At 46.0% G+C, this 23840-nt stretch overlaps 1 protein-coding gene and 1 long non-coding RNA gene across 2 annotated transcripts; one reads left to right on the top strand and one right to left on the bottom strand.

Moving 5' to 3' along the window:
- Nucleotides 1-9861: 9861 nt before the first annotated feature.
- On the bottom strand, nucleotides 9862-13290 carry LOC137333916 (uncharacterized). The gene is made up of 2 exons (XR_010966013.1): nucleotides 13069-13290; nucleotides 9862-10206 (listed from the first exon to the last, which is right to left on the bottom strand). It is a non-coding gene; the product is annotated as an uncharacterized lncRNA (long non-coding RNA).
- Nucleotides 13291-13599: 309 nt separating this feature from the next.
- manf (mesencephalic astrocyte-derived neurotrophic factor) lies at nucleotides 13600-21911 on the top strand. The gene is made up of 4 exons (XM_067999006.1): nucleotides 13600-13755; nucleotides 17190-17317; nucleotides 18067-18208; nucleotides 21586-21911. Exons 1-4 carry the CDS (start codon nucleotides 13653-13655, stop codon nucleotides 21768-21770), a joined length of 558 nt encoding a protein of 185 aa, XP_067855107.1. The 5' UTR covers nucleotides 13600-13652; the 3' UTR covers nucleotides 21771-21911.
- Nucleotides 21912-23840: the final 1929 nt, after the last annotated feature.

Below are 23840 nucleotides of genomic sequence, written 5' to 3'. Positions count from 1 at the left end.
GAGGTTCACTCTCTGACTTTGCCAACCTCTGCGCTCAAGCTCTGTGCTGTTTGACTGACTGACAGCACACGGCCCTCGCTGACTGACTGACAGCACACGGCCCTCGCTGACTGACTGACGGCCCTCGCTGACTGACTGACAGCACACGGCCCTCGCTGACTGACTGACAGCACACGGCCCTCGCTGACTGACCGCACCACTGATATTGAAACTCAGCAGGATACACGAGGTAGACAAGCTCCAGACATTGTTATACGTTGGAATGTCTCAGCACTACTTTTTAAGTCACATATTTCAATTTCTCTTCTTCCAAACACTAATGTTCATTGTACGCACACCAGTGTTGAAAGATATTAACCACAGCAACACAAGTTATAGGCCAGTTAGCTTAACATCTGTGGTGGGTAAAATTTTGGAGTCTATTATTAAGGAGACAGTAACGGAACATTTAGATAAGCATAATTTAATAGGACAAAGTCAGCATGGCTTTATGAAGGGGAAGTCATGTCTGACAAATTTGCTTGAGTTCTTCGAGGATATAACGTATAGGGTGGATAAAGGGGAACCAGTGGACGTAGTGTATTTAGACTTCCAGAAGGCATTCGACAAGGTGCCACATAAAAGATTATTACTTAAGATAAAAAAATCACGGGATTGGGGGTAATATTCTGGCATGGGTGGAGGATTGGTTATCGAACAGGAAGCAGAGAGTTGGGATAAATGGTTCATTTTCGGACTGGCAACCAGTAACCAGTGGTGTTCCACAGGGGTCGGTGCTGGGTCCCCAACTCTTTACAATCTATATTAACGATTTGGAGGAGGGGACCGAGTGCAACATATCAAAATTTGCAGATGATACAAAGATGGGAGGGAAAGTAGAGAGTGAGGAGGACATAAAAAACCTGCAAGGGGATATAGACAGGCTGGGTGAGTGGGCGGAGATTTGGCAGATGCAATATAATATTGGAAAATGTGAGGTTATGCACTTTGGCAGGAAAAATCAGAGAGCAAGTTATTTTCTTAATGGCGAGAGACTGGAAAGTACTGCAGTACAAAGGGATCTGGGGGTCCTAGTGCAAGAAAATCAAAAAGTTGGTATGCAGGTGCAGCAGGTGATCAAGAAAGCCAACGGAATGTTGGCTTTTATTGCTAGGGGGATAGAATATAAAAACAAGGAGGTATTGCTGCAGTTATATAAGGTATTGGTGAGACCGCACCTGGAATACTGCATACAGTTTTGGTCTCCATACTTAAGAAAAGACATACTTGCTCTCGAGGCAGTACAAAGAAGGTTCACTCGGTTAATCCCGGGGATGAGGGGGCGGACATATGAGGAGAGGTTGAGTAGATTGGGACTCTACTCATTGGAGTTCAGAAGAATGAGAGGCGATCTTATTGAAACATATAAGATTGTGAAGGGTCTTGATCGGGTGGATGCAGTAAGGATGTTCCCAAAGATGGGTGAAACTAGAACTAGGGGGCATAATCTTAGAATAAGGGGCTGCTCTTTCAAAACTGAGATGAGGAGAAACTTCTTCACTCAGAGGGTAGTAGGTCTGTAGAATTTGCTGCCCCAGGAAGCTGTGGAAGCTACATCATTAGATAAATTTAAAACAGAAATAGACAGTTTCCTAGAAGTAAAGGGAATTAGGGGTTATGGGGAGCGGGCAGGAAATTGGACATGAAGCTGAGTTCGGATCGGTCAATGCCCTGTGGGTGGCGGAGAGGGCCCAGGGGCTATGTGGCCGGGTCCTGCTCCGACTTCTTGTGTTCTTTAGATTTGTGGTTGGGATCAGATCAGCCATGATCTTATTGAATGGCGGAGCAGGCTCGAGGGGCCGATTGGCCTACTCCTGCTCCAATTTCTTATGTTCTTAAGTAACCTACTATCAAACTTCCTTCTTGCTTTCCCTGAAATGAATCCAGAGAAATATTTCAGACCAAGGTTGGCAGCACATCTGCTGAAACGACATTGCCAGTTAATCTGAAGAGGTTTCTAGGATAGGGCTGTTCAGTCCCTTCTGTGTGAGGGGATCTCCTGCAAATTGCAACACACTCCCGAAGACTCCCTGCAAATATTGACAAATTCCTGGTGACCCCTGCAAATTCGAAGACCCCTTGTCCACACTTCCAAAAGACAGTGCCAGCTACCCAAAGAAAAACAGTACTACTATTTCTCATTATATACAGCAGCAGAAATATTGTGCTAGAAAGTCAACAAATGCAGAAATCCGAAAGCAGACAGTCAGAAATGGGATGACTTTGGGAACATAAAGAGTGCAAGTTTGAAAATCTACATCCCAAAGATCACCTACTGCAGTATCAGTGTAGCAGTGAAGAACAATAATTAGGCCTGATATTCCAAGTTATTTTCTTTCCTTAATTCAGGGACTTTGCTTTATCAGATCAGAAAAACAAGATGTTTATATGCGGAAAACTTTGGGCTGGATTTTCTCACGTGTGGTTCTGGAGCATTAATGGAGCACGGAAGCTTACTACCAAATCCTCGCACCAAAAGGCAGATTTCCCTCTGTCCCAAAGGGTGGGTTCACCAACCCTCCAGGATTGTCCTGGCATCTCCAGGAACTAAAGATTAACCTCCAGGACACTGTTGCCAGTAACTCGGGAAAAAAAATCATAGGGGTATTAAAAAAAAGTGTTATATGAACAGCATTCACTTTCTAGTTGGTGTGGGAAGACATGCAAGGATTGACATGTCAGGTGACCAATGGTGGGAGCGTGGGGGTGGGGTGGTTGGATGTGGGCGATCATGTGAGAGACCAGAGCGGCGGCGGACCTGAACGGGAACAGAGGAGAGAGACCGAGAGCGGGGATATAAAGAGCGGCGGCCCGAGACCCGAGACCAGAGCGGCGGCGGACCTGAACGGGAGCAGAGGAGAGAGACCGAGAGCGGGGATATAAAGAGCGGCGGCCCGAGACCCGAGACCAGAGCGGCGGCGGACCTGAACGGGAGCAGAGGAGAGAGACCGAGAGCGGGGATAAAAGAGCGGCGGCCCGAGGCCCGAGACCAGAGCGGCGGCGGACCTGAACGGGAACAGAGGAGAGAGACCGAGAGCGGGGATAAAAGAGCGGCGGCCCGAGGCCCGAGACCAGAGCGGCGGCGGACCTGAACGGGAACAGAGGAGAGAGACCGAGAGCGGGGATAAAAGAGCGGCGGCCTGAGGCCCGAGACCAGAGCGGCGGCGGACCTGAACGGGAACAGAGGAGAGAGACCGAGAGCGGGGATAAAAGAGCGGCGGCCCGAGGCCCGAGACCAGAGCGGCGGCGGACCTGAACGGGAACAGAAGAGAGAGACCGAGAGCGGGGATATAAAGAGCGGCGGCCCGAGACCCGAGACCAGAGCGGCGGCGGACCTGAACGGGAACAGAGGAGAGAGACCGAGAGTGGGGATATAAAGAGCCGCGGCCCGAGACCAGAGTGGCGGCGGACCTGAACGGGAGCAGAGGAGAGAGACCGAGAGCGGGGATATAAAGAGCGGCGGCCCGAGGCCCGAGACCAGAGCGGCGGCGGACCTGAACGGGAGCAGAGGAGAGAGACCGAGAGCGGGGATATAAAGAGCGGCGGCCCGAGGCCCGAGACCAGAGCGGCGGCGGACCTGAACGGGTCAAAAACAACAACAGAAAACCAAGGAGTGACGTCACAGGACAGCAGGTAAGTGATTGGTTGGTGAGTATTACTGTTTTTTTTCTCTAAATTAGGGCATTGGTTTAAACTAAGAGCTGGGAAACTAAGCAGCTTTTATAGCAGGTAGTGTTTTTTTTAGTGAACCTAGGTCCCTAGTATAGTTAACATTTTCTAATTTCAACGTAATTTAAAAGGGGTAACTAAGCTAAGGCAAGTCATGGCAGCAGACCTCGCACCCGTGATATGCCCCTCCTGCAAGATGTGGGAAGTCATGGACACTACCAGTGTCCCTGCCGACCACGTGTGCAGGAAGTGTGTCCACCTGCAGCTACTGACCGATCGTATCTCGGAGCTGGAGCTGCGGGTGGACTCACTGTGGAGCATCCGCGATGCAGAGAAACTCGTGGATAGCACGTTTAGCGAGTTGGTCACACCGCAGGTAAAGGGAGTACAGGCAGGAAGTGAATGGGTGACCACCAGGCAGAGTAAGAGGTGCAGGCAGGTAGTGCAGGGGTCCCCTGTGACCATCCCTCTCTCAAACAGGTATACCGTTTTGGATACTGTTGGGGGTGATGGCTCACCAGGGGAAGGTGGCAGCGGCCAGGTTCATGGCACCGTGGCTGGCTCTGCTGCACAGGAGGGCAGGAAAAAGAGTGGCAGAGCTATAGTGATAGGGGACTTGATTGTAAGGGAAATAGACAGGCGTTTCTGCGGACGCAACCGAGACTCCAGGATGGTATGTTGCCTCCCTGGTGCAAGGGTCAGGGATGTCTCGGAGCGGCTGCAGGACATTCTGGAGGGGGAGGGTGAACAGCCAGTTGTCGTGGTGCATATAGGTACCAACGATATAGGTAAAAAACGGGATGAGGTCCTACAAGCTGAATTTAGGGAGTTAGGAGTTAAACTAAAAAGTAGGACCTCAAAGGTAGTAATCTCAGGATTGCTACCAGTGCCACGGGCTAGTCAGAGTAGGAATGACAGGATAGCTAGGATGAATACGTGGCTTGAGAGATGGTGCAAGAGGGAGGGATTCAAATTCCCGGGCCATTGGAACTGGTTCTGGGGGAGGTGGGACCAGTACAAATTGGACGGTCTGCATCTGGGCAGGACTGGAACCAATGTCCTAGGGGAAGTGTTTGCTAGTGCTGTTGGGGAGGGTTTAAACTAAAGTGGCAGGGGGATGGGAACCGATGCAGGAAGTCAGTGGGAAGTAAAGTGGTGACAGAAACAAAAGGCAGTAAGGGAGAGTGTACAAAACATGACCGGACAGATGGTCTGAGAAAGCAGGGCAAAGACCAAGGGAAGTCTAGATTAAACTGCATTTATTTCAATGCAAGAAGTCTGATGGGCAAGGTAGATGAACTCAGGGCATGGATGGGTACATGGGACTGGGATGTTATAGCTATTACTGAAACATGGCTAAGGGAGGGGCAGGACTGGCAGCTCAATGTTCCAGGGTACAGATGCTATAGGAAAGATAGAGCAGGAGGTAAGAGAGGAGGGGGAGTTGCGTTCTTGATTAGGGAGAACATCACGGCAGTAGTGAGAGGGGATATATCCGAGGGTTCGCCCACAGAGTCTATATGGGTAGAACTGAAAAATAAGAAGGGAGAGATCACTTTGATAGGATTGTACTACAGACCCCCAAATAGTCAACGGGAAATTGAGGAGCAAATATGTAAGCAGATTACAGATAGCTGCAAGAAAAATAGGGTGGTAATAGTAGGGGACTTTAACTTTCCCAACATTGACTGGGACAGCCATAGCATTAGGGGCTTGGATGGAGAGAAATTTGTTGAGTGTATTCAGGAGGAATTTCTCATTCAGTATGTGGATGGCCCGACTAGAGAGGGCGCAAAACTTGACCTCCTCTTGGGAAATAAGGAAGGGCAGGTGACAGAAGTTTTAAGATAGCTATGGAGAATGATAGGTCTGGCCCAAAAGTTAAAATTCTAAATTGGGGAAAGGCCAATTTTGATGGTATTAGACAGGAACTTTCAGAAGTTGATTGGGAGAGTCTGTTGGCAGGCAAAGGGACGTCTGGTAAGTGGGAGGCCTTCAAAAGTGGGTTAACCAGAGTTCAGGGTAAGCACATTCCTTATAAAGTGAAGGGCAAGGCTGGTAGAAGTAGGGAACCTTGGATGAGATTGAGGCCCTAGTCAGAAAGAAGAAGGAGGCATATGACATGCATAGGCAGCTGGGATCAAGTGGATCCCTTGAAGAGTATAGTGATTGCCGGAGTAGAGTTAAGAGAGAAATTAGGAGGGCAAAAAGGGGACATGAGATTGCTTTGGCAGATAAGGCAAAGGTGAATCCAAAGAGCTTCTACAAATACATAAAGGGCAAAAGAGTAACTAGAGAGAGAGTAGGGCCTCCTAAGGATCAACAAGGTCATCTATGTGCAGAACCACAAGAGATGGGTGAGATCCTAAATGAATATTTTGCATCGGTATTTACGGTTGAGAAAGGCATGGATATTAGGGAACTTGGGGAAATAAATAGTGATGTCTTGAGGAGTGTACATATTACAGAGAGGGAGGTGCTGGAAGTCTTAACGCGCATCAAGGTAGATAAATCTCCGGGACCTGATGAAATGTATCCCGGACGTTATGGGAGGTTAGGGAGGACATTAGTAAGGCCACACTTGGAATACTGTGTACAGTTCTGGTCACCCTATTATAGAAAGGATATTATTAAACTAGAAAGAGTGCAGAAAAGATTTACTAGGATGCTACCGGGACTTGATGGTTTGACTTATAGGGAGAGGTTGGATAGACTGAGACTTTTTTCCCTGGAGAGTAGGAGGTTTAGGGGTGATCTTATAGAAGTCTATAAAATAATGAGGGGCATAGATAAGGTAGATAGTCAAAATCTTTTCCCAAAGGTAGGGGAGTCTATAACGAGGGGGCATAGATTTAAGGTGAGAGGGGAGAGATACAAAAGGGTCCAGAGGGGCAATTTTTCACTCAAAGGGTGGTGAGTGTCTGGAACGAGCTGCCAGAGGCAGTAGTAGAGGCGGGTACAATTTTGTCTTTTAAAAAGCATTTAGACAGTTACATGGGTAAGATGGGTATAGAGGGATATGGGCCAAGTGCAGGCAACTGGGACTAGCTTAGTGGTATAAACTGGGCGACATGGACATGTTGGGCCGAAGGGCCTGTTTCCATGTTGTAACTTCTATGATTCTATAAACCCGCAAGAATACGTCCAGAGTTGCCAATCCTACCAAAGCTGGAGGACCTCAGCCCTCAGCCTGCCACATGCAAATTACAGCAGCTGGGTGGGATTCGTTGCAGGGTCCCATCTCCCACTATAGCTCATTGGCTGCCAGTGGTAAACAATACCTGAGCAAATTAGGTGTTAGAACATAAGAACGTAGGAGCAGGAGTAGGCCAATCTGCCCCTCGAGCCTGCTCCGCCATTCAATAAGATCATGGCTGATCTGATCCTAACCTCAAATCTAAAGAACACAAGTAGGAGCAGGACCTGTTAGAGCCTGTTCATGGCCACAGTTAAAGGACACAAGGAAACCACAGGCATCCTGCAGGTTAATTCTTTAAAAAAAATGTAAATATACTTTAAAAAATGTTTCAAGTGTTTTTTTTAAGTTTAACCTTACAGATTGGGCATCAGGAACAATGGAGTCTCCATTGGGCCCCCTCCTGTTCCTCAGCCATATCATTCCACACACATCCCATCAGCAACAAAAATGTCTCACTAGAAACAATTCTGACAACCTTTGTACTGTTTAACAAGACTGTGCCTCTCCTTGGTGCCTACTCTTGCGTGCCCTTTCCATCCTAGTCTCCTACAGTGGCATGGGGTTCTGAGGTTGCTGGCTGATGATTTGCAGCTGGACCCATGGGGAATTGAGATGATACCCCCTTGTCTTTGATGGTAGTCAAGAAGAAAGTAGAGCGTGTGAGAGCACTCTGCATGCCATGATATGGGATGCAACCCTGGTGTCAGAAGGCGAGTACGGGTGCTGGCAATGAAAATACCTATCCTGTGAGTTTTCCACTACGTCCCACGTGTTCAGCTGTAAGTAAAGGAACATTTGCAGGAGAAGGAAGGGAATGTGAAGGGTATTGCATGATGGTGACTGCAACCGGGATGCCTTATTACAGTGCATTGTTACAAGGTATGACTGTCTCCCATTACTTTGGCTACCCTGGAGAGGTCAGTGAATTTCCAGCCTTGAGTAGCTTGCGGGCTTTGTGGGAGGTGCCAATTCCAACTCCTTACACCAGGCCTGGATCGTACCCTTCATGGGCCTCCTTCTCTTGGGGTTAAAAAGATGGCTCCTCCTTTATTAGGTTAGAGACAGTAACACCTCAACTAAGGAGTCGTTAAACTAGTGGGCTCGGTGCCCCGAAGAGCCTGATTCAGACATTGCAGTGAGTCACAGTGATACAGACTCAAAATGGCTGCCTTGGCTCTTTCAATTGTTCCCTCGCCACTGGATATTCCTTCCCCCTCAGAGGCGGACTTCCTATAGAAGGCAATAATAATGCCAGGAGAATGCCATGAATATTTACTGAGGAAAATTGGGCTGATTCTCAGCAGAGTTAGGCAGAAGTGCAGTTTTGGTGCTATTTTGGTGATAAGAAGGCTCTGCCATCCAGTCCCATAGAAAGGATTGCCCAACTCATCACCAATATCCATCCAGTCCCATAGAAAGAATTGCCCAACTCATCGACAATATCCATCTAGCCCCATAAAAAGGCCCTTCCAATGCATCTATATCCAGCCCTATAAAGTCCTCAAAGTTGAATTCCAATTCAATCTAAGCAATTTTACTTACAAATCTTAATGCTTCCTTTCAGCTGTGGCACAGTGGTAGCACTCTCACCTCTGAGTCAGAAGGTTGTGGATTCAAACCCCAGAGTCTTAAGCATATAATCTAGGCCGTCACTTCAGTGCAGTACTGAAGGAGTGCTGGTATAGTATCAGCAGATGTGAAAGATCCCATGGCACTATTCAAAGAGAGTTGGTGTCCTGGTCAATATCATTGAAACATATTATCTGGTTATGTTGCTGTTTGTGGGATCTTGTGCGTAAATTGGTCGCCATGTTTCCCTATTTACAACAGTGTCTACACCTCATAAGTACTTAATTAGCTGTGAAGCGCTTTGGGACATCCTGAGTCTGTGCAAGGTGCTATATAAATTCAAGTTCTTCCTTTCTTTCACTTTCTTCTCCTCTGAACGTGCTAAGTCACACAAGTGTAAGTTTGCAAATGTATTGACTGCCTTCCAGTGCCTTCACTAGTCGCTACTTTCCATGTATGAGCCTAGGCTTTGAGTGTTGGCAGGCTACTTTACCATAGCAGCAATCACAGCTGAGCCCAGACCCCTCCTAACCTGCTGACTACAGATGCACTTTCCAGCATGAAGCACTGAATAGTGATCTGGAGCAGCAGCCTTGGCTGATTTTATTTCCCTCCCTGACCCAAGGTCACTAATGCCAATGATAACATCCCTCGACACCACACAATTGAGAGCAATTAACTCAGCACTGGACCTGGGTCAGAAACCAGGATCTTCCCAGCCTGTATGTTCCAACTGGGATAGAGCCACCTGAACATCCAAAACCAGATGCCTTCCTATGGATCCCAAACTCACTCAACACACAAATGCTTCCTGCACATCCCAAACACAACACACAAATCCTTCCAGTGCACCCTGAAAACACCCGAGACCTTCCTGCGCACCCTGAAATCAACACCCGAGACCTTCCTGCGCACCCTGAAATCAACACCACAAAGATACAATAAATCAAGTTTTGTGGGGGTACAAAAGCTTGTTTACTACATGACCTGAAAACGAGCTTAATAAAGAGCTTTATGGCCAAACTCCAATGTATGATTAATAGCAGCCCATCTGTAAAACTCTGCACATTATCTACCAGCAACAAATCCAAAAAGGGGCAGATTAAGAGAAACCGCACAACATGCACAAATGGAATCCCTGAGTTGGACCCAACTTGCTGATTTCAAGGACACCAACAGACCCAATCGAGGCAAACTTCTGGACAGTCTCCAAACTGCAGCGCAGTGATGCATCACAATGATATGGTTGTGGGTAGGTGGTATATTCACTGAGGCCCAATGTTCCTTCATTGTGTATAATGGATACTGTGATCTTGTGCGCACCGCCACATGTTCTACATTTATGGAAGGCAGACTGAAAAGTTAGCTAATGAGACAAGACCAAGTGTAAGCCAACAAACTGGTTTATTTTACATGTGACATATGAATGAACAGAATACAGTTTTCACAACAAGGTTCAATTTCCTTTCGCTCCTCGTACCATCAAAATAACGAGAGGTGATTTTGCCCTTTGAATTGGACCTAACTAATTTTATAAGTCAGCAATCTCTGAATTGACTGGCACTAACCTTGGAAAAGCAAGACTTCCACATCTCACTCTGATTCTTCTAGGCATAGACTGATCAAGGCTACCTTTTCCAGAGAGAGAAAGATGAAGGCTGACCTCTGATCTCTCCTTTAGTTCTTTGTGTTGAGACTTGGTTCATTGGGATGCCAATCAATGTTACCACCTTGAATGAGAAACCTCACGCTTAGTGTGGGATATGGCAATTACATGGCCTGTTTATCTGAGCACCTTTGAATGGAAACCATTAGAACAGTAAAGATGCTAACAATGTGTTAGACAACTGCACTCCCCCCACTCACTGTCTCAAGCTGATATGGTATAGAAGAAAGAAAAAAACTTGCATTTATAAAGCACCTTTCACAATCTCAGGACGTCCCAAAGTGTTTTACAGCCAATTAAGTACTTTTGAACTGTAGTCACTGTTGTAATGTAGGAAAACACTGCAATTAATTTGCGCACAGCAAGGCCCCACAAACAGCAATTAAATAAATGACCAGATCATTTGTTTTGGGTGTTGGTCGAGGGATAACTGTTGGCCAGGATGCTGGGAGAACTCCCCTGTTCTTCTTCAAAATTGTGCCATGGGATCTTTTACATCCACCTGAAGGGGCAGAGACTTGGTTTAAAGTCTCATCCAAAAGACAGCACCTTCGACAGTGCAGCACTCCCTCAGTACTGCACTGAAGTGTCAGCCTAGAATCTGTGTTCAAATCTCTGGAGTGGAAATTGAACCCACGACCTTCTGACTCAAAGGCGAGAGTGCTACCCACTGAGCCACGGCTGAACATATGTGGGGAATATACAATTCTGAGGTGGCTAATTCATCTAGTATTCCAACTAATTTTTCCTAAACAACATCCCAGATAATGTGTGTCTGTCTGAGGCCTTCCTGCGCACCAGGCCTTTCCTTTGTAAATGGAATTTAACTTCATTGCAATATCGTAATATAAATTAAATCACAATCCCTTCTAGGCCAAATTGGTAAAAATCTCAAAACATTACACCCTAATTCATGTACTCACTGTGGCCCCAATTTATGTACTCATTGCGATAAACATGTGTTCACATTGAGGCCTGAATATAGACCAAATAGTTTAATGTCGGTGGTAGGAAAGATAATGGAATCTTTACTCAAAAATAAATAGAAAAACATCTAGAAACTGAAAATATTTATAAAGAATAGTCAGCACGGATTTCAAAAGGGAAGGTCATGTTTGACCAACCTTATAGAATTCTTTGAAGAAGTAACAGAAAGGGTAGACAAGGGTAATGTAGTAGATGTAATATATTTGGATTTTCAAAAGGCCTTCGATAAGGTACCGTAAACTCATGACTACAGACAGACTACGTGGAGTCAGGGGATAAGTAGTAGAATGGATAGCAAGCTGGCTACAAAAACAGAAAACAGAGAGTAGGGATTAAAGATAGTTACTCAGACTGGCACAAGGTGGGAAGTGGTGTTCCACAAGGATCAGTGCTGGGATCACTGTTGTTCACCATTTACATAAACGATTTGGACTCTGGAATCGGAAGTACAATTTCAAAATTTGCAGCGACACCAAATTGGGAGGTATACTGGGGAGGACTGCGCCGAAATACAGTGAGAAACAATAAACTTGCAAAATGGGCATGTAATTTCAATATAGGTGATATGAGGTGATACATTTTGGTAGGAAGAATAAGGAAGCCACATACTTCTTGTTTAGGAGCAGTCAAGATGACATGCTGATGAGATCTGATGAGTCCATTGCATGTGTGTTAATTTCAGTACCAGTCTCATGGGCACTGCATGTAATGGGTTTATCAATGTTTTGATGAATGAAAGATATTTATTAGATGTCTCAGTGTTTCCTGGTTCTCAAACTTGTATTAAGGGTAAGGATAAATGACCATCCCATAAACCCAAAACAGTTGTGGGTAATCTTAGAATCTATCATTTGTGAGCATTTAGAAATACATGGGTTAATCATGGCAGCATAGAATTGTTAATGGAAAGTTATGTTTGATAGATTTAAGAGTTTTTGAAGAAATGGCTGGTTAGATAATGGAAATGCAGTAGATGTGTATACAGATTTTCAGAAAGCATTTGATAAGATGCAATGTTGCCTCACAAGAAGCAATGTTAGAAAATTTCAAATGTTTGATATAAGGAAATAGAGCAGATTTTTTAGAAAATTGGTTCATAGACAGGAAACAAATGGTTTGGTCCCACCGCAGCACCAGCTCTTTCCTCCTTCACAGCAGCAGGCTCCCATTTGGTGCCAGCGATCCCACTGATGCCCAACCTGCATTTTTAATTAAGCCCGATGGAGGAAACTGGGCCAGGCTCTGCAGCAGGGTCAGAATGGCAAGCGTAAGCCCGATGGAGAAAATCCAGGCCCAAAAGAAATTCCTTTACACAGAGGGCTGTTGGAGCATGGAATACTTTGCCCTAGCAAGTGGTTATGGCCGAGTCCATTGCACCTTATAACAGTGCAAGGGGCAAGGCGATGGTGAGAGAAAGTAGAGCAGTAGAATTAGTTTTGGATTATACTACCATAGAGCCAGCACAAACATGATAGCACAAAAGGAGTCCATTTAGCCCATCAACCAAATTTTTTCCCTCCCCCCTCCACCACCCCCACCACCACCCCTCCCTCCCCCCCCCCACCTCCCCCCCCCCACCCCCTCCCCCCCCCACCCCCTCCCCCACCCCCCCCACCCCCACCCCCACCCACCCCCACCCCCACCCCCACCCACCCCCACCCCCACCCACCCCCACCCCCACCCACCCCCACCCCCACCCACCCCCACCTCCCACCTCCCACCTCCCAGTGTCATGCATCACATTCATCCCTCAACAAACACCACCAAAAACAGATCAAAGGGCTGTATATTTCATTTGCTGTTTGTGGAGCTATACTGTGTGGAAAATTGTTTGTCAAGTTTGCCAACATAACAATGGCGACTACACTTTGGGCCGTGCTGAGGGCATGAAAGGCACTATATAAATGCAGGCTTGTTTTTCAAGCGTTTATATACTCACTTTTTTCCAGGGTTAGTGGTTGAGATAGAAACTATATCAACAATCAAGATTAGATTGGATGAAGGAATATAGGAACAGGGTGGGTAATAAACGTCGACAGAAGCTGGTTTGGTCCAATGGCCTGTTTCCATGATGGAATTTCTTGCCATGTATTTCCACTCGCAAAATGGCCGCCCTGCAGGCTTCACTTTCCTGTGTAAATCCGCCGCCCTCACACCGACGTCACTTGCCCCGCACTGACGTATACATAGCGGCTCGCGTTCGCCCCGCAAGTCGTCTCCAGGAAGTGACGTCCACTTTAGGGTCCTGGTGTATGATTCCGATTGGCTGATTGTTCCTCGGCCAATCGTGAGGCGCCAACTAGCCGCTGGGAGACTTCGCCGGGCGAAACCTAACGTGATAGCGTGACGCTCCGGTGATGTCACCTGAGTGACATCCAAATGGACCATACAGCGGAGAGTATTTGAGAGGTGGGCCTCTGTGTGGGTAGGACGTGGACCAATAGGTGTGTGAAGTGGTAGTTTGGTTGCCCGGTGCGGAGTGTTGTCGGTGGATACCGAGGGGCGGTCCAGCGCAGCGTAGAGATGGAGCGGAAGATGGGCAAAATGCTGTTGGCGAGTAGTGTGGCTGCGGCTTTCGTTTTACTGGTGGTACCATCTGAGGCACTGAAGGAGGGGGAGTGTGAAGGTAGGAGCCGCGGAGTGGGGGACTGGGGAGTCGGGGAGGGGAGGGGAGTGACTCATGGGAGAAGAGGGGGGTAATCAGTGAGGGGACGTGATTAGTGAGGGGAGAAGAGGAGGGTAATCAGTGAGGGGAATGGGGAAATCAGGGAAGGGAGGGGAATGGGAGGTCAGGTAGGGGAATGTGGGTAATCAGGGAGGGGACTAGGGAGGGAGGGGATTGACTAGGGAGAGTAGATAATCAAGGAGGGGAATGGGGATGAGGGAGTGGAGGGAGGGAGGGGATTGACTTGGTAATGAGGAGGGGGTTAATCAGAGAAGGGAGAGGGGGCAGTTAAGGATAGGGGCAGGGAAGTGGGGAGGGGAGTAGGTGGGAAATGGAGTGAAGGAGGGGGAACTAAGTGGGGGAATTAGGAGGGAGCTGGATGAGATGGAGAGGATGTTCTAGAGGTTGGGTGAGAGTGTTGGAGCAAGTTGAGAGATTGGGAGAGTTTGGTGGATGGGTTGTAAAAGGGAATGGTTAAAATTCCCCCTTTAATGGATGAACTCTAGATTGCTGGGGTTTCTTTTTAAAGAAGGATGGAGTAATGAAACCAGGAATGTGCAGTCTTAAAATGTTATTTCTGAAGCTGCAGTTTGTGGGATGCTAATTGTACAAAAGAACAGGCATTCTTCTGTTTTCTCGTTGAGTAGGTCCAACACAAGTTCTGTCCCCACTTATCTCCTGTTTCTCCCTTGGGTCCCCTGCTTTTCCTGCTGCTTTAGTTTGTGTTGTGTGAAACTGATACCGTGCACCAACTCCCACAATGCCATCGGGATAAGTGATCTGGGAATGTTTACAGCAGGCAATGCAGCTGACTGGGAGAGACATTGGAAGCGAATTTCCATGGAGAGTCTACCTTTGCCACCAAAGTTACAATTGGGAGACCCTCACCCCAGAAACTCATCTCAGTCTCTACCGGCTGTACTGGAGCTCTCGACTGACTCCTTGCATCACAGCTGCATGCACCTCTCTGCTGTGTCCAGGTGACCATCAGTGCCATCTCAAAACTAGTGCGCCAGAGATAGCCAAGGTTTGAGCTGTCTCTACCGTAGGGGGACTTTTAAATAAAGACAGAACTTGTATTCATATAGGACATGCCAAAGTGCTTCACAGCTAATGAATTATTCTTGAAGTGTAGTCACTGTTGTAGGCAAATATGAGCACTGCAAGTTCCCACAAACAGCAACGAGGTAGGTGACCCGATAATCTCTCTTTGATGGTGTTAGTTGAGGGAGCAGTGTTGGCCAGGGCACCAGGAGAATACCCCTGTTCTTATTTGAACAGTGGCATTATATCTGAAAGATAGCACCTCCAGAACAGTCAGTGGAAGTCGTGTGTCCCAGGGTCCATGAGGTGTGCAGTACTCCTTTTATATTACAGGGCTGCTCAGTTCTACCGTATAAATGAGGCGCCGCTGCATCACCAGTGGTTCTCCCTCTCAATTCTCCAGAGATGGCAGGGTCGCCAGCAGCAAATGTAAACAGTCAGCAAAGGCACTGGCAGCATCTTGTTTCTGGCCATGAGCTTTTGTCAACATCAGGGTTGGTATCCTAGTAGTTATAGTACTGGACTAGCAACCCAGAGGTCCTGAGTTCAAATCCCAGCATAGCAAGTTGTGAAATTGAATTAATTAAATCTGATTATTTGTGGGCTGGCACCAGATAAATGAAAACCACTGGATTGTTGTAAAAAACCAACTGGTTCACTAATGTCCTTTAGGCAAAGGAACGTGTCACCCCTGCCCAGTCTGGCCTATACATCACAGCGTGGTTGACGTGGCTCAGTTGTAAACAATTACTAGTGGTTCAAGAAAGCTCACCGCAACTAGGGATTAGCAATAAATGCCCGTCTTGCCAGCATCGCCCACATTCAGTGCACCAATATATATGAAAATGTCACGGAAAGCCAGTGGCAAGAAAACGAAGCTGGTAATTGCAACTTTCAAACATGATTCCAGCTCTAACTGTCGACCAAATTCTGTGCCCATTGATGATTGTAATGACTAACACACAAAATAGAAGATTATCAGGCGAGAATGAGCTTTTGATTAATGAGAAATGCTACGGTCCATATGGAGTAGTTTAAAGAAAGAACTTGCATTTCTAAAGCACCTCGTGTCCTCAGGATATCCCAAATTGATGACAGCCAGTAAATAACTCTTTCAAGTATGGTTACTGTTATGTCGGCAAACGTGGTAGCCAATTTGTATGGCACGGTCCCACTTACAGCAAATTAAATGAATAACCAGTTAATCTTACCTGCTTGAAGTGAACTCTAATGTACTGTGTATTCAGAGGGACTTTGCTGTGTTTAACTGTAGTTTAAAAAGAGAAAAGTCAAGGCAAAGTAAGTACTCTACCATATTATTGTGAAAATCTTACCTTAGTGGTGTTGATTGAGGGATAAATGATAAACTAGGATAAATGATAAACTAGGAGAACTCCCTGGCTTTAGATCTTTCCCATCAACTACAGGCAGGTTTCCCTGCAGCACTCCCTAACGTGTCAGCCCAGATTGTGTGTTCAATTTCCTGGAGTGGGGCTTGAACTAATGGCCTTCAAGCTCAGTGTGAGTGTGCAACCACTGAGCCAAACTGGCTCTCAAAGGAATGCTGCAGCTTAAGGCCATTGCCTCCAGTACCCTAAACCACCAGACTGATGGACATTTCCAGATGTGACAAGATTTCATTCTCCACCTTTCTTGCTTGAGGTGAACTCTGATGTACTGTGTATTCAGAGGGACATTGCTGTGTTTAACTGTAGTTTAAAAAAAGAAAGGGCAAATCAAAGTAATATCAGAGTACAGTAACATTGGCAGGCACCTGTCTGGCCAGAAAACGGAGCGTGACAGCAGGCAAAACCAGGAATAGGAAGTTAATCAATTTTAAAATGAAGGATTTCTCCCCGCCCTCCCACCATCTCCCTCACGACTCTTCAATGCACAGAGCCATACAGACCAGAGACGGTCCCGGGTTTAATCTCTGGGTTAGCTGACCCAAGCTTAAGAGCAGTCTGATTTGGCCTCCAGGCTAGGCAGGTAAATGGTCAGCTGGGGTTTCCACTCCTGGTCACTATCTAGTAACCTTGCTGGAAAGTAGGCATTGGGTGAGGACAGGGACAGGGTCCAGACTCTTGCATGGATAATGGTAAATGGGGTTGGACACCCTTATGGAACTGTACCCTAATGCAAGTCAGAGCTAGACCATTCAGGAGTGAAATCGGGAAACACTTTTACACACTAAAGGTAGTGGAAATCTGAAACTCTCCTGCAAAAGGCTGTGGATGCTGGGACAATTGGAGCTTAATGGCCTACTCCTGTTCCTATGGGAGCTAAAAGATTAGTTTGGTATTGAGTGTTGAGCCAAGTGTTCATGAAGATTTTGTTTTTCTTTCTTGCAGTGTGTTTGTCATTCCTGGGGCGGTTTTACAACTCACTAAATGAGCAAGATGTAAACTTCACTCCTGACAGTATAGAGGAACAACTAATCCAGACATGCAAGGATGTCAAGGGCAAGGAGAATAGATTCGTAAGTGGTTGATATCGGGTGTTTACGATGTCATGACTTGCATGTATTGATTCAGTTTGATGTGTTGAGTCTGTGATTGTGCAGTCTGCCTGCTGTAAAACATACCGATGATGGATGATGCAGTATTACCTTTCAATTTAAGGCCAGCTCCTCCAGGGCTATTTCCACAGCTCCATAAAAGCTGCTTCATCATTGAAGCCCTTCTCTTTCCCCCCAGCCCCCCCCCCCACCTTTGCAGGCAATGGGATGAATCAGGAGAACGCTCAGTATTAAAGCTCCTCTTTTCACCTCCAGTCCACTGCAGCCAAGAGGACCAGTCAGGAGAGTGTCGGTGTTTACAAGGCTCCCTACTGCAGGTGAGGGTTTGAACCCACAGCCTTGCCAGTTTTAGTGCAAGGAGCAGTTTAATGTCTCGCATAAACCCTGACGAATGGGAGAGGTTTAATTTAAATGTAACTCTGAATGACTCACCCATGTTATTTTAGCAACAACAACAGAATTGTATTTGATCGAAGACCTTCGGACTGTCTTCATTTTGGATCCATTAATCGTATCAATCCTGACTAAATCCAAGATTATTTCCAGCTGTTACGGGTTTATTTAGGAACAGCTGTATTTGTTTTGAACAGTACATCAGTTGACTGCTGAATAAGGAAGTGTGGCAGTTAGTGATTGAAGCGGCAAGGCAATCTGGAAGAGGGGGGTGAATTGGAAGTATAAAAGTCACTAATTCACCTTTTTGTTTTCAGTGCTATTATATTGGAGCAACGAGTGACGCCGCCACCAAAATAGTTAAAGAAGTCTCCAGACCCATGAGCAATCACGTGCCGGTCAATAAAATTTGTGAGAAACTGAAGAAGACAGACAGTCAGATTTGCGATCTGAAATATGGTATGGGCTGACATACAAAGCCAGATGCTTAAATTATGACGACAGTTTGCATGAATTTGTATTTCCTTGAATTTAGGGGCGATCCGATTGAGATGTTTAAATTGATAGGATTCAATAGGGTAGATACAGAGAAACTATTTCCTCTGGTGGGAGAGTCCAGAACAAAGGGGCATAATAAAATTAGAGCCAAGCCATTTAAGAGGGATATCAGGAAACACTTTTTCACACAAAAGGTAGTGAAAATCTAGAACTCCCTTTCCCCCAAAAGACTGTGGATTCTGGCGGTCAATTGAAGAACTTTCAAGACTGAGATCGATAGATCTTTAGGTATAATATTAATTGCAGTTACTAGTGTTGGTTTTACAGTTGTATCTTTTCTATCTGAAGCAATGATAGCATTTCAAATTAGAGCTTTCCCCTAGATCGCTGCCATCTATTCAGCCCTTTTCCATAAAATATTAATTTAAAAACTTTTCCCACCATGGGGCAAATTCCCTGGGTGATGTGTATTTACTTGTGTTTTTGGCTTCTGACTAATTGTCACCCACTGGAGGTGGTTCTGCAATAGCTTGTGGCTCGTGGTGCCGTGAATCTGTCCTATTTACATTGCCGAGTAGGATTCAGGGCACCGCTGCCAATTGTGCATGTGCCAGTTGATGCCCAGTTGGACCCATGACTGGGTTCCTGAGGCTTGGGAAGGTCCACACGGGCCATTATGCACAGGGGCAGCTGAGCCTTGCTCGCATTGCATGTTCTGGGCTGTAAATTATTGAACACTGCTTCTAATTTGGGATTTGCTGACTGCTCTGCCCTAGAATTCTCTCTCTAAACCTCTTTGTCTTTCTGCCCCTCTCTCTGTTCCTTTAAGACCCTCTTTAAAACCTTCCTCTTTAACCAAGCTTTTGGTTACCTGACCTAGTATCTCCTTATGTGGCTCGGTGTCAATTTTTTGTCTGATAACGCTCTTATGAAACACTCTGGGATGCTTTACCATGTCAAAGGTGTGATTATAAATTCAAGCTGGTGTTGCTGTTGAGTTGAGATTTGCTTCAAGGCTTCAGTTCAACGCTGATCTCCTGACCCTTTTTTATATGGTAGCAAAGTCTGATCTGGTGAGTAAGCCACTATTTCCTCGGTAATGATGTGTAACTGGGGCTCTGTATATGGAAATTAGTGTGGATCAGCAGGCTGCTTTAGTAATCTCAGGTGCATGTAGTTGAATTGCTGCCAGTGTCAAACTGACTCCTGAGGATGATGGGGATTCATTAATCAGTATAGTTTATTTTATTGAGCTCAGGCCCATAGTACAGAACATCACCAGGGGTAGAAATGGGAGGACAGCAGTCAGGATAAATCCAGGACTGGTTAAGTGACACCTAGCTTGGAGGATTGAGGGGTTAGTGTTAAGAGGTCCTGGGTAAGAATTAGAGTAGGAGATGATGCAATGAATCTGCTCTTCCTCTTTTCTGTATTGAGATCAAGTCGACTGGTTTTAATTTATTGGTGGTTTTCCTTTTGAGTTCTACATACCCGTGTATTAACCAATTAATGGCTTCTTCCTTGTATTTTATTCCTAATCTACTCTGTGTAAACTGACCCAATCGTACACCGTACGATCACTGCTGTGTCAAATATTATAGAACATTTCTCACCCCACCCCATAAAAAGCACAAACAAATGTAACAACTTTTGTTGTGTGCTGGGTATGGGGGATAAGAGGAGAGTTATTGAGCGAAACTACCATCAGTCACTCAATGACCTGAGAAGCTCCAGTAATCTCTGTTCCAGCTGTACACAGGACCATTGCACTCCCTCGCAACATCCGCCTGGAAATCCCAGAACAGTTATCAGCACACGCCGTTCACAGAAAAATATTGCAAATCCACAGAATTAATTCACTTTAATTAGAATTATTTAAACAGACACAGATGGTGTGCAATAACTGCATTGGCTGGTGTTTGTAATGCTTGTACTTTTGGAGTATGGGAGTGTAACAACAGTGTATGTGATCTAAATGTTTTTTTTTTAAAAATCCAAAATCCACTCCCCAGTACAAGGCTAGAAATTACTATTAATGATATTAGTGGATCAACTATTAACACAACACATCCTTATTGCACTCCTTGATCTGCTGTTTTAACAGAGACGTTGGCTCATTATAGTGCCTTTCACAACTTTGGGACATCCCAAAAGGCTTCACAGCCAATAGATTACCTTTTGAAGTATAGTCACTGAAGGGAAACCTGTCAGCTAATTTGCTCACAGCAAGGTCCTACAAACAGCAATGAGGTGAATGAGTGAGTAGATAATCTTTTTTAGTGGCATTGGTTGAAGGATAAATGTTGGCCAGGGCTCCAGGAGAACTGTCCTTTTTAAAGCATTTAAACAGAAGAGGAACATCACACAGACTAGTTTAGCACTCGCCTGCTAATATTAACAGTAACTACGAGGCTACAAGCATTTATTTCCAAGTAGACTTTTTCTCTGTACCTCCTCTCTGGATGAAGGGAGAGTAAAGTCACCCAGCTCCTCCCTGGTTTAACCATGCCCCCTCATAACCACTCAGGGACCGAAGCTTCGATGTTTGTTTGTGTTTTTTTGTGTCAGCCTTGGCTCACTAGTGGCACCCTTGCCTCTGATTCAGAAGGTTGTGGGTTCAAGCCCCACTCCAAAGACTTGAGTGCATAATCTAACCTGACACTCCAGTGCAGCACTGTTGGAGCTGCCACCTTTCAAATGAGATGTTAAACCGAGGCCCTGACTGCACTCTCGGGTGGATGTAAAAGATGCCATGACACTATTTCATAGACGAGTAAGAGAGTGTCCTGGCCAGTATTTATCCCTCAACCAAATCTAACACAGATTATCTGGTCATTTATCTAATTGCTGTTTGAAAATTGGCTGCTGTTTCCTACATTGCAGCAGTGACTACACTTCAAAAGTACTTCATTGGTTGTAAAGCACTTTGGGATGTCCTGAGATCATAAAAGGTGCTGTAGAAATGCAAGTCTTTCTTTAACCAACCATATCTGCACTGGCAGGCAGCTGCTGACCAAAGGGCTGCTACATCTTGCTGAAGGTGGGAGATGGTTTGATCCAGTTATTTCCAGAGGCTTAGTACCACTGCACTGCACCAAAAGTGTGTGTGTGTGTGTGTGTGTGTTGACATTATAAATTCTTGATTTTAGCAGAGGTGGTTGTTAGATGGAGGTAGGGTGGTTCCACAGAAAGGTGAGCCAACCCTTAGTGTACACAGAGAGAAGATTGTCATCTCCGATGGAGAATTGTGCTGTGGGAGGGAGGAATTGGGGAAGGGGGTTGAGAATGGTGCCAATGACCATGTGTCCATTCTTCCTTTCCGCTGTACCAAACGGCAGACAAGCAGGTGGACCTGAGCACGGTCGATCTGAAGAAGCTGCGAGTGAAGGAGCTGAAGAAGATCCTAGATGAGTGGGGCGAGTCGTGTAAAGGCTGCGTGGAAAAATCGGACTTTATCCGGAAAATCACTGATCTGATGCCGAAATACGCCCCCCTTGCTGCCAAATCACGGAGTGAGCTCTAGTGAAGCCTGAATGTGCCCTGCCACCACCTCGTTATTGTACATTTCCATTGGTTTTTCACTTGCCTTTTTTGTATTTATTAATAAAAAGGGGACTTTAACGTCTTGAGATTTGCTATAAAATAAACTGATTCTTGGGAAGTACTGCTTGTAGAGCTTGTGGTGTTTTGAGGGGGAAAAAAAAGTTAGGAAGGCATAGCAATGCTTGTAAAGATTGGACCAAAATTTATGTTGAGTAGTTTTCTGAGCAGCGATGTGAAAGGCGGTCACATCAGCAGATGCCTGAGGGTATAGCGGCATTGTTAGCCCAGTTCTACAATGCTTTATCCTCTAGGCCCTTGGTTCAAATCTAGACCTGATTGATTGGATTGTTGCTGCTCTTTTGCAGTAAGGATCCCATGTGAAACTGGTTTGGGGCAGACTGAACTTAGTTTCTGCAGGCAAGGGTGCTGAGCACAAAACTTTCAGTAGTTGGATATTAATTGGCACTCCGGTTCAGAGAGGCACTGTGGCAATGAGCCATAAAGCCCAGGAACTTCCAATCTCTGCTCTGCACTGAGCTAGCTGATCTATGGGGTGAAAGAAGGATTGGCAATTGACTTTGGTGCCCCTGGACTAGGATGGGGAAAATCAGCACGAATCTGCGATCTTGATTTGTACAACAATGCTTGCTGGAAAATGTATGTTGTATACACTGAGGAAATACAGGATTAGGCTTGGCTGTGATCTCTTCTCTTTCTCTTTCTTCCCCTCCCCTGCCCCCCCCCCCACCCAAATACAGTCATGGCTTGGTGAGGCTCGGTGACAAACTTGCACATAAAGACTGGCCAAAGTATGAGGGACAGTCCCTTTGAGGAACTGCATAGGTGGGGAGGAGGAGGATAGAGAGACTACCCCAGCATAGGCATGGGGGAAATGATAGAGGAAGGGGTAAGAGGAAAAATTTGGAGAAGGTGCAAGGCTGGTGCAGGAAGCTGAATTCACACTAGTGAAGTTGTGGCAGTTCCTCCTAAGTCGTGGAGGGAGCTTTACTCTACTGTTGACCTGGGGTGGCTAGTGCTGGCATTGTTTTCCTTGCCTGGCACTGATGCCCTTTGCTTTGGGCACCACTATTCACGCCCCCCCCCCCACCAAAAATAGCCAAACTTTGTCCCGTTTGAGTCCATCAGACGGAGCTCCCTGTTCAGTGCAGTCATCTACTAACCCACTATACCTTTTGTTGTGTTTACAAAATTCTTTTCCTTGATCATTAAACAATTTTTTAAATAAAACATTTATGTAGCACTGATCATTTCGTTTTGTCTGAGATGCATTATATAATGGCTTGTCTGTGATTACCCTTACCACCTCCCCCCCCCCCCCCCCCCCCCCAGGATTATACAGTCTGCCAACATTCACTCTTTAGGCCTCATAAACAAATTGTGACTTAGGTGATACACGAACTGCACCACAGCACAAATCAGCATCTTCAGAGAGAATGACCTTCCTGCCGCAAAAACAGCAGCTCTACTTACAGGTTTGTGCCTGGTATTTGGCCACACGTTACTGCACCTGACATCCTTTCCATCACAACAGGCACTTCCACCCGGGCCTCTACCTCAGTCCATTTACCACTGAAACCCTCAGTCATGCTGTCGTTACTTCCATACTCTATTATTGCAGTGCTTTCCTGGCCGGCCTCCCATCCTCCACCCTCCATAAACTCCAAGTCATCCACAGCTCTGCTGCATGTATCTTGTCTCACCCCTGTCCTCGCTGGCTGTAGGTTTCCCATTGCTTCATATTTAATATTCTTGTGCTTGTGTTTAAATCTCTGCATAGCCTCACCCGTCCCTGTAACCTCTTCGAGTCCTTTAACCTAACCCCTGTGTCTTCAGCTGCTTTGGTCCAAAACTGGTATTCCCTCCATAAACCCTTCTGCCTCTCTACCTTCCTGTCCTTAAAAATTACCTCTTTGACCAAGCTTTTGGTCATCCCTCCTAATCTCTCCTTTTAACTTGGAATCCATTTTCTTTGTGCTTCTTGTGAGCATTTTGCGAGGTTTTACTACGTTAAAGGTGCTGTACAAATGCA

This window comes from Heptranchias perlo, chromosome 17 (assembly GCF_035084215.1).
Source record: "Heptranchias perlo isolate sHepPer1 chromosome 17, sHepPer1.hap1, whole genome shotgun sequence".
Classification (NCBI taxonomy): domain Eukaryota; kingdom Metazoa; phylum Chordata; class Chondrichthyes; order Hexanchiformes; family Hexanchidae; genus Heptranchias; species Heptranchias perlo.
This window is presented reverse-complemented; position numbering and strand designations above follow the sequence as displayed.